General features: G+C 37.1%; 1 protein-coding gene across 26 annotated transcripts in view; it reads left to right on the top strand.

Moving 5' to 3' along the window:
- The window catches only part of LOC129567299 (protein lap4-like), a 122,864-nt gene that overhangs the window by 8,768 nt on the left and 95,362 nt on the right, over positions 1-18,734 (top strand). For all 26 annotated transcript variants that reach the window (XM_055444047.1, XM_055444045.1, XM_055444044.1 and 23 more), the window contains one exon: positions 1,581-1,698. In XM_055444047.1, the coding sequence (XP_055300022.1) occupies positions 1,581-1,698 (118 nt within the window). The remainder of the gene's footprint in view (positions 1-1,580; positions 1,699-18,734) is intronic.

The raw sequence follows: 18,734 nt of genomic DNA, 5'->3' as shown, positions 1-18,734 counted from the left end.
TGTTCGTTCGCTGTGTGTAGATCCAATTAACTTAAATTTCGGAGATAAGACACGTACACTTGGCTCATGAATGAAATTGTTCAGCGCAAATAAGAGTTGAAAATAAAACCTCCATTTTGAATATACGAGATGCTGATGCCTCCACTTTTTTCTTCTTTCTATATTAACTAAATTATTTATAAACCACACAGTGAAAATGAGGCGAACTCAACTGAGCCAAACTGTCTCACGAACACATTGATTCATTGCATTTTCATTTTGATTCATTGAGAATAAATGCACGTGAAAAAGAGGAAAAGAATTTTTTTTCTCTATCTATTCTCCTCTTTTCGCCGTTGAAATAAAAAAAATCCAGTACAATAATGCACGTAACATGCTCGATGCTGACAGAAACAGCGCAATCGAGTGTTGAATCAATAATAAGTCGAAACATCGATTTTCAATTTCAATAGAAATTGTCAAACCGTCTCATTCCGCTTAAATAATTTCGAAATGGCTCATTTCACTTCGTTTCCAAACACACATAAAAAAAAAATGTTCGGTTCAATTTCCGGTGTAAACAATGAAATTATTCTCGATGTCGCCCCAAATGGAAGTTTCTCAATTGCGTCGTTTCCCATTGTTTTGCGTGGATTGAACGCGCGCCGCGTCATTCACGTTGCATATTTTCAGCTCATTAAGCCGTAGATAGACAGCTAATTGAGTTTTCAGCTGTAAAATTGAAAAAAAACTTTATTTTTCCCGAAATCGAAATGCACTGTCGACAAAAATCAAATTAAGCGAGAGCGGTTTTTTTGAACGGCAGTGGCGGCAGCCACCTGTAGCTCGGAATAGAACGCACTGGAAATGTGTGTATTAAGCATGGAACCTGGTTCCAAGCTGTTGTAACTGGCTCCATTTGAGAACTTTGACATTCAAAATGTCGAATGCACAAAAAGTTTCCTCCACTGTTTTTTTGCTCTCCGCCTTACACGATGTTTTCCTCTAATTTTGCGCAGTTACAAAACATCATAACAAAAAACCCGATACAGAACAAACAAACCGATTGAGCGAAAGAGGAACAACAACAACAACAACAACAGCAAAAAATGGCTGCTAGAAAATTAAATCGTATTTACTTTTACGTTTATTGCACATATTTTGCGAGCTAAAGACGAACGCATTCGTAGAAATTGGCTCGTTTTTGCTTGCTAATTGTTGTTTTTTGATTGCACATGGTCGTTTTATTGCATTGGCCGTTCGAAACAACGAAATTACTCATCGAAATGGTTTGTTTTTCGTCCATCGCCGCGCAAAATGAGAGCAAATGAGATTTTGTTTGGTTTTAATTATTCGTCGAATGTTGGGCTGATGAAATTCGACACATTCAATGCATTCGGTGTGATTGGCGTTAATGAGATTGTTGCTTATGTTTGTGCCAATCCATTCCGATTTCGATCGGACACATTGCATCGTTGAATCCTTCTTCTCTCTGTTTATATTGTCGTCAGTAACAAACGCGCATAGTTTTGTGCGTGCAAGTATACACAGTAATTGTAATGAGTTGTTTTTTTTTTTCTCTCTGTTTGTTTCTATTTCAGAATTTTTTTCGATTACATCGTTTGCGCAAATTGGGCTTGAGTGACAATGAAATCAAGAAATTGCCATCCGATCTACAGAATTTCGAGAATTTAGTGGAATTAGATGTGTCGAGAAATGGTAAGTGCCTTGTTTTTTTTCTTCTTCCTTCGCTAGTTTTTTATTCTTATTCATTTTCATGTTATATTGATACGATGTTTAATTCATTGGGTTCAATTTTACGCGGAATCGAAATCGATTCCGAAACGTAAATATTATGGACTTTATTAAAGAAGTGGGCGATTGAATGAAGTTTTTGTTTATGCTCGGGCAATCAAATTCATTGCATGAATACGAAACGAAAAGTTTCTTACTGAGCACAAAGCGAACGAACTCAAGCTTGCTTGCTTGGTCGTTCGCTCGGCATTCGAAATAAACTGACATGTGATGATAACGCGAAGCGATTTTCAATCTTTATTTCGTCCTGGCCGGACGCGGGAGAGTGCAACTCTCCCGCGTTCGCACTCGTGCTCGGCCAATTCAAGGATCTATATACGTTGTGTGAGCTGAATACATGAATATTGTTGGGGAAAATTCCCGGCACATCAAACATAAATCAAACGAAAAGTAAAAAGTATAACCCCGAATGTAAACGATTCCATCAGGTATCTATTATTCACCGGTCGTTCATTCGTTTCGGCTCACTCACCACCCAACTAACTCGATGACAGTCCACCACTCAAAGCCATAAGATTTCAGTAAACATCATTAGTCAAGACATTGTGCTAAAAGAGCAAACGAGGGAAGTTTCGATCGTGTAATAATTACGAGCCGCTCAGAAGCATAGTATAATTTGTGACAAAAACGCACATTCCACTCGAGCACCAACGAGATTAACAGAATGCGCACAATGAATTATAATTAATTCCACTTGGCGTTGGTGGCGGGCAACGACGATGATAATGATGCCATCCAGCTCTGCCATGACGAAAACCATGGAACTCATTAATGCATCTAATATTGTTCTGAAAATGCTAAGCATAAAACTAAATATTTTATTCCGACGTAAATCCATTTTTTTGCGCCGTTCGTTCTTGTTTTTTTCCTTCACTTTTTCGTCTGTGCCAACTTTATTCATTACATCTTGTTTTTTGTTGTATGTGTGTACTTCAAATGCCCCACGAATGATTCTAACTTGAAAGAGAAGGAAAAACTGCCATTCCAACCATAGAAAAAGTTGCTTGATCCAGAAGTAAGCGTAAAATGAGCAAGTCAGGCGAATAAAAAAGAAAGAGTTTTGAGATGCCTCTCGAAATACCTCAAAATATGCAAGCGGCTTACAGCAAAAACACACACACACACAAACAAGCCAATTGATAGGAAGGTGGAAAGAGAGAGAGAGGGAGAGAGAGAGAGAGAGAGAGAGAGAGAGAGAGAGAGAGAGAAAAGACCATTGCTGCTAAGAAGAGCACCAGCAGCACAGCGGCATAATAAGCCGTTTTTATTTTCGTTTGATATTTTATGTAAATAATCAAAAACGGAAACACGCTTGGCTGAACAACGCCCAAACAGAGCGATGCATTCCATTTCGAATTGAAGAGAGCATAAAATAAAATGGAAAAAAAAAATCTAAAATACCAACAAAAAAGAGTGCTGTGTAAAGAGAGCAAAAAATGCGAGCAAAAGAAGAAAGAAAAAAAGAATTGTAAATAAATATCAAAACAAAATACGTTACGGTAAAAATGAAATTTACAATTGCGAAATGGGAAAAAGAAAATTGTCGGCAGATAGTTGAACATCGCATAATAAACGATTTGAAAAAATGGAAATACTATTATGCAACGAATAATTTTTTGATAAAGAGTTTATTCAATTTTGTACACTTTTCTCTTGCCTCTCTTCCTCTCTTCTTCGTTTTAAAAATGGAATGCAATTATCGTTCTTTTGAGCCATTGCACCAGAGCATTCGGATATGCTTTGATACCATTCAAGTGTGCAGTGAAGCAGCTTTACACACACACATACAGATAGAGAGAGAGTAAGAAGTCAGATGTTTCTCGCTCCAAGCTCAATAATAACATTTATTCTAGTTCAATGCCTCCGAAAAGTTTGAGACGCGCAAACGAAGATAGCCAAAGCCAAAACACCACACTCGAGATGCCAATAAACGATGGTGATCCGATTTTAACTTGCATTCGCTCTCTCTCATTCCGTTATCAGTGCATGTTGATTTTGCAAATGCGTTTGCCAATGTATAAAGTCAGCTACAGTGAAGAGAACGAAAAAAAAGGAGTACGAAGTTTGAAGCATATGAAATTGCAGACAATTGAAATCATGTTGCTGATAGCGACCACACCCTGACAATGGCAACACAATAAAATGCTCGTCTCACCGAAAGCAACCGAGATAGCAATCGCCGACCAACATAAATCCGAATTTTATTCAAACCGAAAATGACAGCAACGAAAATTGGCAAAACATTGAAAACGAATGGATTATTGTACATTTTAAAAACCATTTTCACATAGCGAGCGAGTGCATGCAATGTGCTGCGATTTTTTACCTGCTAAATTCTTCATATTGGTTTGATTGCAAGTTCGAGAACAAGCGCGAAACATGCGATGATTGGAACGAGAGAGAGAGATAGACAGAGACAATGAATAAAAACGTAACCAATGGCAAAGAGTCAGAGTCAAGCATTTAAAATATTCAAATTCCAATCACATGTAAATTTACGACCGAACAGATTTAACAATGAGCATTTGCTGTTATCCCTCTCTCACTCGTTCTCCGTGTGTGTGTGTGTGTGCACTGTGCAGTGAATTTACATGCTCTTCGTGGTTTTGCATATGCCAAAAGAAGAAGCAGCAACCGCTTATACACACTCACACACACACTTTGGAAAAGAAACCACAACGAAATCAAGTAGTAATGATCAAAATGGAGAATTAACATCGTTAATTACAACCAATGCACTGGCCGAATCGCATCCAGCATTGATTGCGAGCAAATGATATGAATTGCATTGAGCGCTGTTCAGCAAAAAAACCACAAAACATTGAACACATTTATTTGAAACCCACAGATGAATGGTTTCAATACATATCACGGTAAAATGAATATATTTTACACTATAGCTACAAACACTATTCTATGAGAATCTCCTCTGATTTTTTATATCCAATACGTGATTCGTTGTTTGCCATTGCAATAATTTACGGGAAACAGCGATAAATCAGCGTTTCCCAGTGCATTTGCTACAGAAACCGCACTAAAATGCACACGGAGCTGAATATATATATAGATCGCTTGGGTTATTTTTGAAACGCTCCGAAAATATAATAAAAATCGAAGTAAAAAAAATGCAAACATGAATCGAGAGTGTGCAAATCATCCATCGACTAGTTTGTATACAACGAGTTGTTCACTCCTGAGCGTCTCTCTCGACTTCATTCTCTGGCTTTGGTTTGGTAGTTGTTGTTATGCCACTTCACAAAGTTGTGGACACAGACTGTAGAGCAGCAGCAGCAGCAGCAGCAGCAGCAGCAGCAGCGGTAACAATAACAATCATTTGGTTTTGTGGCAGACTACAATTGCAGAAAAATGAATCATGATATACATCGCAGATAAAACCGGCCCCATGTTATTACAGCGTTGTGTGTAATTTTCTCCATCGGTAGCGTTCAGAAGCGAACAAACCGGCGAGAGCAGCTTGACAGCTGTCAATTGATGTAAAATATATTGTTTACTTGATACATCGAATACGAACGAGTGAGTTGCGCTAAGACACACACACACTCTCATACCCACCGAGTGTTGTGTTCAGGCGAAGACGAAAGTAAAGTGTATCTGCAGATAGTGTCTCTCGATGGTCATGTCATTAGTGGGTTTGGCTTTTTTAGCACTACATGAAATGTAGAGCTACTAATCTGCTCTTTTTTTTACTAGATACTTTTTGAGTGTTGAAACAAATTATGGTGAATTTGAATTTTATGCTCATATTTTTTATTTAATTTAAAACAGTGGCAGTATCGACAAATAAGTGAATAATATCTCAAAGGGCCAATCAAATTTTTATCATCAAATGTTGTTTAAAAATTACATTAATTTTTCGTATAATATTTTCTGAATCTTGACCAGAATTAAAGTGATTTTAGATTCTATGCTCATATTATTTATTTAATTTAAACCAAAGGCGATATATTTCAAAAAAGAAATTAAACCAAGATCTTGTAATTCATTTTGCAAATAAATATATTACTTCAAAGTTATTTTGATGAAATACATTTCATGTAATGCGCCAAAAAAGTGTCTACCCCCTTGAATGAAATACATTTACAGATTCTTTGCGGTCTTGTTTTCTCTGCTGCACCATCGGCTAAAAACCACTACATTTGACGAACACTTTATGCTCCTTCGTATCATCGCAATTAATCTAGTTTTCCGCTTGAACGATGAATATTTTTGCATTTTACATGATCGCTACCGCTTTTGGCTATGAAAACCACCACAACGCGAATGATAAATCTTTCTCTTGACTCTCTGGCTATATATTGCTGCCGGTAAGCTCGATATTTCTTCTACACTGTGTCCTATGCATGCATACAAAACCGTACAATATATAACTTCTGACAATGGCATAGAGCGAGCCACATTGTTCATGCAATTATATTTTATGAGTTTCTGCAAGCGAAATTATTATTGTGGTTTTCTTTCGTTTCAAGTTTCAAGGTAGAAGGTAGAGAAGTGTGTGTGCACCACACTCGCGTTTCGGCCCAAGTTTTAATTCTAATTTGGCTTGATGAGTCTTTGAAAATAATTATCATTATGCATCGAATGTTTATTAATGTCATTGAAGACAGCCGTCATCGTCACCACTCCCATGTATGTACGGTGAAGAACGGAAGCACCCGAAAAAAATGATATATTCGCCCTTCAAGTACTTCTACCTGAAACACAACACACGAGTAAATTACTTTCTTAAACTAACCGATTAAGGCATAAGCGTTCGGATTGCAAGACGATGTGAAGTTTTTGCACGTCGATGTGACACATATGTGTGCATGGAAACGTGTGTTTACAATAGGGAGGCTCCCGTGAGGAGTGTTTGTACACGATTACGACCAATTTGATGGTGCAACACAACGTCGTGCTTCACTATTTTTCGAATTAATGTGTAATGAATATGGTTACTTTACCTTTTTCATTCGCACTACTTATTATGGGCCGTTTCGTATATGTACTTATGTGGCTGTGTATGTGCAAATATTTCATTGGTAATCGTTTTGCGACGTCGTCTTGCTCTCTCTCTTTCTCTCTCACGCTCAGTCCCTATCGTCAAGCTATGAGCTATGGCCCCAAGATAAAATTCTACGACGCGCAATGTAAACAGCATAACGATACGAAATATAGCACATGTAATGAAAGTGTCCATAGAAAATGCGTTAAGGAGTATTTACCAGTGGGACATAATTACAGCTAGTATGAGCTAGCTTTATAATAGCTAGTCGAATAATGTATAATTGTGTGCATCGATTAGATTACATAAATCTATATGATTACACACGCACTTGCTGCGATTATATTTATTCCGTATTCTCTCTCTCTCATCAAAAAAGAAAAAAAAACACGAAAAACTTGTCAACGACAGCGCCATCCAAATCGCTTAATGAAAATCTTATTTCGATCTCGACATAAGTGCAAAATGGATATGTGCGAGTGTGAATACTTGTTTTGCATTCCCCACCGATCAAACGATTATTAAATTGATTCGCATCAACACTTCGCTTGTGACTCACTCACTAAGAATTCCAGTTTTTATTTTAAATGCAGCAGCAGCAGCAACAACAACAGCACTGCTGCATTAGCAATAGCAAAAACTGTTCAATTCTATTTTTCACACACAAAGCGTATTTGATTGACTACGTATTCCAATCGGTTGAACTGCGAACAATTTCATTCAACAACACAATCGATAACAAAAACTAATATAGGGCCACTTGATGAAATGGAGTAGCATGCACGAGACGTAGTAGACGAGGTGGAGTGAAAGAGAACGACCGAACGAACGAGCGATAAAAACATGTTCGGAATTCATGAAGGTGAAGTGATGCGATGGCAAATATGCAACAAGTCGAAACTATGATAAGTTTTTTTCTGGTTCCGTTGCTGGTATCGGTATTTTGTTATCAGGCGAGCATTCAATCAATTTGGAATGTTTGCAATTTTGATCAGTCATAAAATCACTCGATACTCATGCAATCAATTTACGTCGAAATTTCCAATAAGTTATGGCCGCATGTAGTAGCTCGTACGCACTGGAACATTGTTCAGTTCAGCGAAATTGGTTCAACGGAAAGAAAAGTGGGTGATATTGTAGCTGGTATATTGGAATTGTTTCGATATTTCGAACATAACACACTCAGATAGGAAAAGCGTATCTTATCTGTGTGGTGTTGTGGTGTGTTCACTGTTCATATCTGTCACAACGTGAGACAGCTTACAACATCGACTCTCAATTAGTGTCGTGTGCGCAATGGCTCAATATTTTGTTGTAACGATTCGTTCTGTTTTGTTGTTGTTGTCGTTGCTATTCATATTACACATTTCACACAGAGACAGACTGTGTTGGACAGTGGCACGTCAAAATGTGTCATTTGGTTAGCGACAAATGATAATTAGCAAAAGTTTTCATATACACCAAGTGGCCACTACATCCATACATGAAATTGTGAGCATGTGAAGCCTAATGCAATTTTGTCGCCTCTAATTTTCAATAACGAAACTTCTCCGGAGTGGAAAATGCATGCAGAGTTCTACATTTTTGCGGTATTGACCATATTACCAAATATGTTACGATGAAATAGAAATAAAGAACACGATGTCGATCCAATAACAAAATCAAAGGATGAAAATATTTCAATTAAATTAAGAGATTTTATTACTGTCTTTCATTTGTGTTTTACTGTTTGTTTGCGATAAAATGAAATTCATCGACAAATATCCATCAGTATCAGGCGGATTGGTAGTTCCGTTTGGCTTTTGCAATTTCAACCCGCGCGCGTGCTCGTCCATTTGCTCGCTTCATCCAGCACTTTGCACTTTATCGCTGCAAAATAAAAGTAATTGGAAATGACAGGCCCTTGATTAATTGCAAGTGGAGTGAAAATGCATTTATGTCACTATATCCTTCCCGCTGCTGCCATTGGCACACACACACACAGACAGAGAGAGATAGAGAGAGAGAGAGAGATAGAGAGAGAGAGAGAGAGAGAAATTGTGTCCCTGTGCTCTGTGTATTCAGTCTCACGCGCGAGCGCATCATTGAATTAATTAAATAAACTCCGTGTGAGAGACTCCGATAATACCATCATACATTTCAATTTCCGATCGAACGCTTTGGGCGTCTGTGCCCAGCCAAACGCGCTCATCAATATTATACGTATTTATATATGTATAAATTTCGCATTGAAATTGGATTTATGCTCTTTGTGTGCGCACTGCGCACTTAATCGAAATACATTTATCTTCATTGAACTAAAAATCATTGAACCGACACGCGAAGAAAAGACGCACCGATGACCAAACAGACAGACAGACAGACAAACAGAGAAAGATGGGAAAAAATGGGATGTAAAGGAAAAAGGTTTCAACCTTAAAATGATCAAGTGTATGCAATCGACCGAACAACACATCTACGTTGTACGTGATAAAGGAACGATGAATGCTTATCGAACGAAGTAATATAGATCGATATTGATAGAGATCGATATTGACCATGTCGTTTTTAACAGACTCCACACGCACTCCGTGCGTAATACACATTCTGGTGAATCGACCGCAATTTCAAATCGTTTTGTGGCTGATTTTAATCAAGGTTTAATTATTTGATGACACAAAAACACAACGAACCAATAAAACTCACACCACACACCAACCGAATGAGAAATTATTTAATTGTAAAATCTGGGAAATCACTGTGCCAACAGCACGTTCAGCAGCATGGTTGGAAAAGTGCTGAGATTTCAGTGCGAAATGATCAACATTCGTATAAATGAATACACTCAATGCGGCAAAAAACGCACAACAGAGATGATGAAAATATGTGCACAGACAATGACAAAGACAAAAGACACAAAACAAAAAATAAAAAAACTCAAAAACTATATTAAAATACGAAACTCAATTAAATACACTGCAAAAGCAAAGAGATTGTGTACGCTCGCTCGCTCGCTCATCATCAACAAGCAACAACAATAACATTGACTGCAATATGCGATGAAAAACGTTGATTCGATTGTAACAGTTGTTGTTATGTTGATAATCAAACATGTTTTCCAATGCATTTAAAAGTTTGCTCAACTCTTTCATCGGGTGAACAACGATGATGCAAAATACTTGTAAAGAACTTGCAAGAACGTGCAATAAACATGCACAAAATATTGCCGGATAGACATAGAGCGAGCAGAGTGAGGGAAATAAAATTAATGGAAGAATACGATTTAAAAGTAATTTTAAAGATGAATGATCGTCATAAATATTGGAAAATTCATTGGTTTTGAACTCTTCTTTTCTGCCTCGTTCTCTCTATCTCACAATGCACTGTAATTTGGGAGAGGAAAGTCTTTTGTGGCAAAACAAAAAGAGATTGTGTTGTGTGGCAAGAAAAAAACAGCGAGAGAAACTCTTGTAAAATGTGTGAATAATGAAAAATACCTGTTGCTGTGTGTGAGCTACACTTTGTTCACTCTCTTGTTAACTATCCTTGGACGTATCTAATTTTCGTAATTCCTATGTATTTCATAATGAATTTTCATTTACGCTGAATGTGATGCATTCAATCGATGTGCGGTGTGCACATAATGTGCGCTGGTGAAGAGAGTGAGAGAATAAAACAGTATTTCTAAAAAAAGGTTTCATTTTGCATGTGCAATGCTTCCTTTTCTGTGGCCGCCGTTTTACCTTCACACTGTGCATGTGGCTGTGCCATAGACTAGTTTTATCGACGACTTTTTTTTTGTTGCTCACTCTCTCGCGCTCTCTCTCTCTGCATATCGCTCTTGCCCTGTCCTTTTTTTCTCACTTCGTGCAATTCCTTTAGTTTTTTTCTTCCTATTTTCTAAATAATAATTTTCAGTGCAATCCTCCGAATGGGCACCACTTTCGTATATCTCAACAAGCACTCGAGCACACAACAAGCACATACACACATGCAAACACCACCGATATGTGCTGTGCCTCTTCTGTGTTTTATTTTATTTCCTTTTTCAATGCCATGTTAAAAATGTTTACATTTGGCACCAACTCTACACAAATAAATTCCATTTCATTACCTTTAATGGAAAATTCAGTATTCTCATATTTGCCGTTTTTCCCTGGCACTTTTTTTGTCGTTAGACAAGAATCATTGAGTGTCACCTAGAGAAATCTATAAGTGCAGATAGATGGATAGATAGAGAGCCAGCATGAGAGAATGAAAAAGAGCGACAGAGTTGGGAGTGCATTGTGCAAAACATAAAAATAAATGTGTTTGTTGTGTCGTTATCCCCGAACCTAATGCAGTGAAAATAAACCGACTTAATAAATTGAAATGCAGATACACACACACACATAGTGTGCCTCAGCCATCGACATGCAAGCTGACATTTGCAGCATTTTATCACACAAACTCATACACACATTGCCCAGCCCGGTTCGTTCATACAGTGGATAATGGATTATGAGTGGGTTGCATGCACATGAGTTATATTCTCAGCTATCTATAGTTGAATTATTTTCTTCTTTTATCAACGTTCATTATCAGTGTGCCTTGCCCACACGATGCAAACGCTTTTACGATGGCCGCATAAAATGCAATTCAATTGAATGTATTGCGTATTATTTCTTCTCTATTGATAGAATGGAAAAAAATAACCGTCGCCCGAAACGCTTACATCGATTAATTTAATACGGAAATACACAGCTATCTGTCTTACTCTCACTCTCTTCCTCTCCCTCTCGGTGGGTGTATTGATCCTTCAAAATGTCAGCAGGTGATATTTTCATCCTGAAGCGCCGCTTTAGAGGCATTCGTATATTACCGTGAGTAAAGATTGAATCGTTCTCGGTAAGAAGCTATTGAATGGCTCTTACATTGATCGACCGTGGGCAAACGTACAAAATCCCACTGAATGCAGAAATAATGGGGGGGAAACTTCGTTAAGTGGCATACTTTGTCAATAGCATACAATTTCCATGGTGTAATCGGTTTCACCCGATACCGGATTCATAGTAAACAAATTTGTTCTATATCATGTTGAAAAATTCATTTATAAGCTGAAATTACCGCAAAACCCCATATTCGATTCGCATATATTTGGCAAATGTGCCGTTGCATGCTATCGTTAAGTAAAACGTAACATGAACGTCAGCGACACAACAAAAATGATGTGCTTACCGTTTTTGTTACTGCTACTGCCTGTTGTTGTTGTTGCTGCTGCTTTTTCTCTCTTGCTCGCCGTTTGGGCTGCTATGTATTTAGGTCACTTGTATGCATACTATTATTTACGACTTGCTAATGCTCTCCGCTTCACATTCAATAATGTGTACTCGTAGAGCACACTTTTTTTTCTGCCTAAGCCCCATTATTTCATAACCGTCATAGAACGAACAAAAAACAGCACAGCATAAAAACAATGACGTATTGTTGCAATTTTATTATTATTTTTCATTAGTAAATTTGTGTCGATCGACGCGCACGCTGTTCTTGCTCCAGCACAGAGCATCCGCTTATTTGCTCCTTTAGTGTTCGCATCTTGTGTCGTTGCGTGTGCATTAGAGTGCTTGAGAGTGCCATTATTCGGTTATCAATATTGGACATAATATAAATTTTACTATAAATCACATTATGTTTTGAAAGCATGTTTGAAACCAAGCGCATTCATAAAATGTGTAATCAGATTGTGAATCAACGAGCGCACACGCTTTGTCAAAAAATCTATAGCAGCTCAAACATCGGCGCACACACACACGCATTGTGCATGATACATAGCCATTGCACATATTACTCTTTGATTCAGAGAGTCTCTGACTACACGTCGATGTATAGAGTAAAATTGCAAGAGGCAATTTATTTTTGTCTTCTCTATTTTACTCACAATTTTTTTAAATTGGATTTTGTTTATACGTATAGAGTAACCATGACGATGGAAAGCTCGTAATCGTGCACTTCCTAAATAATTCATAACTTTGACTGATAACAACGCAGAAATTGATGTTTTAGCAGCGAGAATAACAAAAGAAACGCCGCGTCGCCATTTCAAAAGAAACCGAACCGAAACGAATGGAACAAACGAAAAAAAAGAAGAAAATTCGACGCATATAATATGAACGTAGGTCAGGATGTTGTATATTGCTATCGTAAATTGGTGCCATCGATTTAGCTGCTACACACACATATACAGAGCATGAGCTCGACTCGTTCTCAATTGCTACACCGAAATCCATAAAAGCTCCGTATAATAAATAGAATACCGAGGGGTCATTTAATTTTCTATTTATCTATCTCTTGTGCACGCTCACTTGCTCACCCTACAAATACCATATTGCAATGGTTCACTAAAAGCGCGCGTTCTCGTCACAAGGCAAACAAAAACACAGCCAGTCGGTTTGATCATTAAATACTTATATGTATTAAATTATATCTAATAATAATAATAATAACAAAAATATAATAGCATTAAGTACAAGTCAAACAAGAAATGCACATGGATTTCGCTTTTCAAATCGATGTTGTTGAGATGGCATATGTACGTAGTATATGTCATTTGTTGTGTGGTGTGCTATGTTGGATTTTTATCGAATACTGTTCACATTGTTTATCTGTGTCACGTGCGCAAGTACATAACGAGCCAATAAAATGACTGTTGTAAATAAAAATGGGAAATATTATTGTGGGCAAAAAGGGAAAACCATAAAAATATCCATACACCGAAACAGCAACGGCAACAACGACGGTGGCAGCTGTAACGGGCGGATTGAACGACGACAAGCGCAAAAGAATCTGTTACTAACCGATGAGTATTTGGTGCGATACAAGTTATGCTACAGTATACACGATGAACAGCAACACAATACATATACACACTTGACACTTGAGCATATGACCTATATATTTGGATTCTTAAGGTTTTATCGTATCGGAATGTCAAACATATAATGCTCTTTGTCCCTGCCTTTTTCCATGGATCGAATGAAGACAATAAATATTTGTTTGTCTAAGTCGACATTGTATTTTGATTGTTTTGAATTGTCCATATATACTGCTATTGCATCGACCACTTTGAACATTTGCACAATAATAAAAACACAAACACATCAATTATTTGTGAAAACTTGTTTTTGCATGCATTTTTGATTGGGTCACCATCGTTTGAACAAACACATCATATGAATGAATACTCCAAGAAAAAAAGCATAACCAGCTTTGGTGAAACAAGCTCTTAAAATATTAAATTGACACAAGAAGCCCCAATGTTGTCGTAGACAAAGCCGGAGAATAATTCTGAGTAATGATTGAAATGTGTGCCTCATCGCAGATGAATTCGAAGGACTCAATTCAATCAAAGAGCGCATCTCCAGCACTTTTAATATATTGAATTGCATCAGAATGGATTCTCTCTATCTATCTCTCTCTCTTTCTCTCTCTCTTTCTCTCTCTCTCTCTCTCTCTCTCTCTCTCTCTCTCTGTGTGTGTGTGTGTGTCTTTGTGTTGAAGAATGTTTTCTCAAGATTTAATAAAACACATACATCAGTATTCTAGGCGAATTGGGCATCTTCAGTATAAACGTCCTTGTGTTTGTTCTGTTCTGTCATATTCTTAGCACTACATGAAATGTAGAGCTACTAATCTGCTCTTTTTTTCCCAGATACTTTTTGAGTGTTGAAACAAATTACAGTAGAACCTCGATTATCCGTCCTCCCATTATCCGTCACCTCCGTTAACCGTCACACCTTTTCAAGGTGGAAAAGTTTTTTTTAAGTTCATTTTTCAGTTTATTTCACTTGAACATACGAATAAAGTTGCCAAGATTGTCCAATATATTGGACAATGCACCAAATCTGTTCTCATATCTATCATATATTTTCTACATCACCCTGTTTTTCATCATAAACTAATTAGAAAGTATGGAAATTTTGATTACTTTGCCTTTTTTATGAGAATCTCGATTATCCGTCTTTTTTGATTATCCGTCAAGGCGCTGGTCCGGTGCCTGACGGATAATCGGGGTTCTACTGTATGGTGAATTTGAATTTTATGCTCATATTTTTTATTTAATTTAAAATAGTGGCTGTAACGACAAATAAGTGAATAATATCTCAAAGAGCCAATCAAATTTTTATCATCAAATGTTGTTTAAAAATTACATTAATTTTTCGTATAATATTTTCTGAATCTTGACCAGAATTAAAGTGATTTTAGATTCTATGCTCATATTATTTATTTAATTTAAACCAATGGCAGTGTATTTCAAAAAAGAAACTAAACCAAGATCTTGTAATTCATTTTGCAAATAAATATATTACTTCAAAGTTACTTTGATGAAATACATTTCATGTAGTGCGCCAAAAAATAGTTTTTTGTGAAACAACAAAATAGATTAAGTAACTAAAAACTCAAGAACGCAGAGCAGAGCGGAGCAAAGCGAAGCTCTGCGGTCTTGTTTTTTTACTTCTCCCCTTGTTATTGTGTCAGAAAGAAAGCATTCTAATGGAAACGTTCCAAACCGTTATGCAGCTGAAGGGGAGAATGCCTTTCAGTATTCCAAACATTTAATTTCAAATGATTACGCTTGCCAACTACACTACAGTTGGAAAAATAAACACATGCCCTTGCAAATTGTCCATATAACATTATAACATTGTTAAAATTTAATAAACGAAAAGCCTGAAAGCCATTTGAATATATGACCTTCATTTATATTATGAAATGTCATAGAGTGGCACAGAGAGAGAGAAAGAATGCAGCACCAATTTTATGTATAAACATACCAATTCTCAATTTCAAAAAAGATATGTTACATGTGAGCAAATACATGTGGTCAGTTGATTGAATTGCAGCCAGATGGTTGTTTAAATTCCATCGAGCATTCGACGAATTGATTGTGTGCATTGTAAAAGTCACTCACTGACTGAATTTCAGTTACACGTAACAATAGCCCGATAATCGCCCTTTATGTGTGGCAAAATGTTACATGAATAATAGATTTTATCTCGTCGGCTCTTAGCCTGAATATTTCTTTTTTTAAATAGACGATGAAATGTCTTAATTGATTCATCCGAACCGACACTAAACGTGCCAATTTCCAAAACTATTCCACTTACTAAGTAAACTGGACTGTTAATTAAATACAATCAAAGGCTCTCAGCACACATACACACACACACACACACACACACACACACATACACATCGAATCTGTTTCAATTGTCCGCAAAGTGTAATATTTTTGTGAGCGTGTGGTACGGAAAATGTGGCAACTTCTCAAGCAGCAAGAGAGCACTTGGTGTTATTTATGGGAGAGAAATTCTCAATAGAATATTGAAAATTGTAAATTAAGTGAACCATGAGTCAAACCGAGAGCGAGACGAATAAGTGGCGGCCCTTTGAGTCATTTGCTGCTGAATGAATGAGAGGATCTATGCAACGATGGCAAACGCAAAATCATTCAGCCGAGCTCGGCTCGAGTGGCCGTTCTTTATTCGATTTTCTCGAAATGAAAGTTTAACAAGTTCAACAAGTGCAATGTATAACTTTAAAATGACTAATTTCGATGACGGCACTTCGAAATCGTTTGCTGCTTTCTTCCTCATCTCCCGCTTTTCTTATTTGAAACTTCTACAGATTGATCAATTATGGTATTGCATTTGAATAAATAAACGAAGAAAAGTCATTGACCCGACAATACACTGCACACACATACGACTCATTTCTTCTCTTGTTTCGTTTTTTTCTTCAGTTTTTCTTTCTATGATCCTTCTATTGGTTCTGATAAACGAATCAAATTAATTAATTGCGTATGGGAGATAAAGAGCGTTCATTGAATTTGATTTGAGTTTGCACATAAATGCAATGAAAAGGAGCACTACTATTCACAAGTGCTCATTTTATGAAGAAGAAAAAAACACCCACCGTTGAACACAATGGGCAAACACATACATTATTTTGTTTATGATTCAATCAAAAGTTTAATTTAGCCTTTGAATGGCAGTTACCATTCTGTTTTTCTTTCATTCATTATATAGCATCATATTTTTGATGAAAGGCATTTTCCGCTCCATTCAGAGAGTGTACGAGCAGAAGAGCAGAGATCCCTGGGCCACACATACATGCGTTGCATGGTTTGAAAAGGCAAACGAACAAGGTTCTGCACAATGGTTCCATCGACTGATTTGTATTCAAATCGAAATTGAATGAATGAACCGAATCGGATTTGAAGCGATTTCACGTCTGGAATTCCATTTTATCATGTGTTCTTGTACATTTTGATTGGGATTTAATCAGATTATAACGGATTTAAATGCATTTCTCACGTTTTTCTCTCTAGTTTCCTTCGATTTGACTTTTCTGAAGAAATCTGGTTTTGAACAAGCATATTCTCGTTCTTAAATCGACCGTTCTGTGTAAATTTGGTAAGAATTTACCGAAGAAATATGTGTATTTAAATTCTTCCACATCGAAGAAAACAAAATGCATGATTTTCGAATTTGTTAAGTTATGTTTTATTGTGGTACATTATTCAAACAACTCAACATCTCCACCGGTTTTTCATCGTAATAAAATAGACAGAAAAAGAATATGGTCGAGTTCTAGCTTAACTTTTGAAAAAAGTGTTATGTTGGCGATTACAATAGCAGATTATTCAGACCCTAGCCCCACGAACAACGTTGGCAGCAGCAGTATCAGTCAGTATGCTTCGCATTTCAATTCGCCGTACGCACCAGAAACGAAATATGTGGAATGTAAACCACAAAACGTAATACAACACGGTCTCTCGAATCGGTCGTTGAACTCTCTTCGTGTACATTGTTGTTTTTTTTTATTTCTTTCGTTTTTCGCTTTGTTTTCTTTCCATCCGATCAACGGAGCGTTGAGAAGAGAGACAGACAGAGAGAGAGAGAGAGAGAGAGAGAGAGAGAGAGAGGGAGAGAGAGAGAGAGAGAGAGAGAGAGAGAGAATAAAGAGCTCAAGAATTTCCAAGTAGGAAAACGCACGGACTCCACACTTTCATTTCTTTCTCATCATTTCACTATCATTCTAATCCGTAATTTGTTTATTCGGTTGCTGCAGCAACACACGAAACACGCACAAAAAGTGCGAAGGTAATAAAAAAACAGCCAACGAAAAAAGTTATACATTTAATTAGATCGCATGGTTACGCTGAAAATGAAGAATGACATTGAGAGAAAAGAGCAACGCTGATTTTTATCTGTGATTGCGGCCGTGTTGGAAATGTGACGCGATTAGATCTCACACACAGACTTCTTAATTCCATTGAATGCTTCACACATATTCACTACAAGCTCATAAAAGTAACGCGCTCTAATGAAATATTCATCGAGCGCAAAGCATCAAAATCGTTCAGATTTTAACCCGACACTTCTTGAATTAGTGGTTCAATAACAAACCAAGCCAAGTCAAATCAAACCAAGCCAATCCAAGCCAAGCCAAGCCAAGTCATCAGATTGTATGTGTGCTAAAATGTACATCAAACGATGCGTTAAAAGGAAATCCATTTGTTATTTTATCATCAAACGAAAAATGGTATTCCCATGTCTTCGTTTGAAACATTGTTCACGCAAAATAGACGCGGAGAGAGAAAGAGAGAGTGAGAGAGACACACACAGTGTAGTGCATATAGTATTGAACGCGTTGATTAATGTTGGCCGACATGTTTGCTCTCGGCCAAATTAAATTATCATATCAGCCGAACGAGCACACGAGAAAGACATTTTTAACTTCTGTTTTATTTCCATCGTGAATCGCGTGCTTCAAATCGTTTCGACTTATTCGAAATCTTTTTATTTTGCTTCTCTCGATTGTTTGTTCCCTCTACACAAGCCATTTCAATTTACAGTAGAGAATCATTTGCATCTAGCACACATGTTATTCGATCGGCGCATCAAGTGAGTGAGAGAGA

Source organism: Sitodiplosis mosellana, unplaced genomic scaffold, assembly GCF_009176505.1.
Source record: "Sitodiplosis mosellana isolate CC-2019 unplaced genomic scaffold, AAFC_SMos_1.0 Smas_scaffold_11, whole genome shotgun sequence".
NCBI classification, from domain to species: domain Eukaryota; kingdom Metazoa; phylum Arthropoda; class Insecta; order Diptera; family Cecidomyiidae; genus Sitodiplosis; species Sitodiplosis mosellana.
This window is presented reverse-complemented; position numbering and strand designations above follow the sequence as displayed.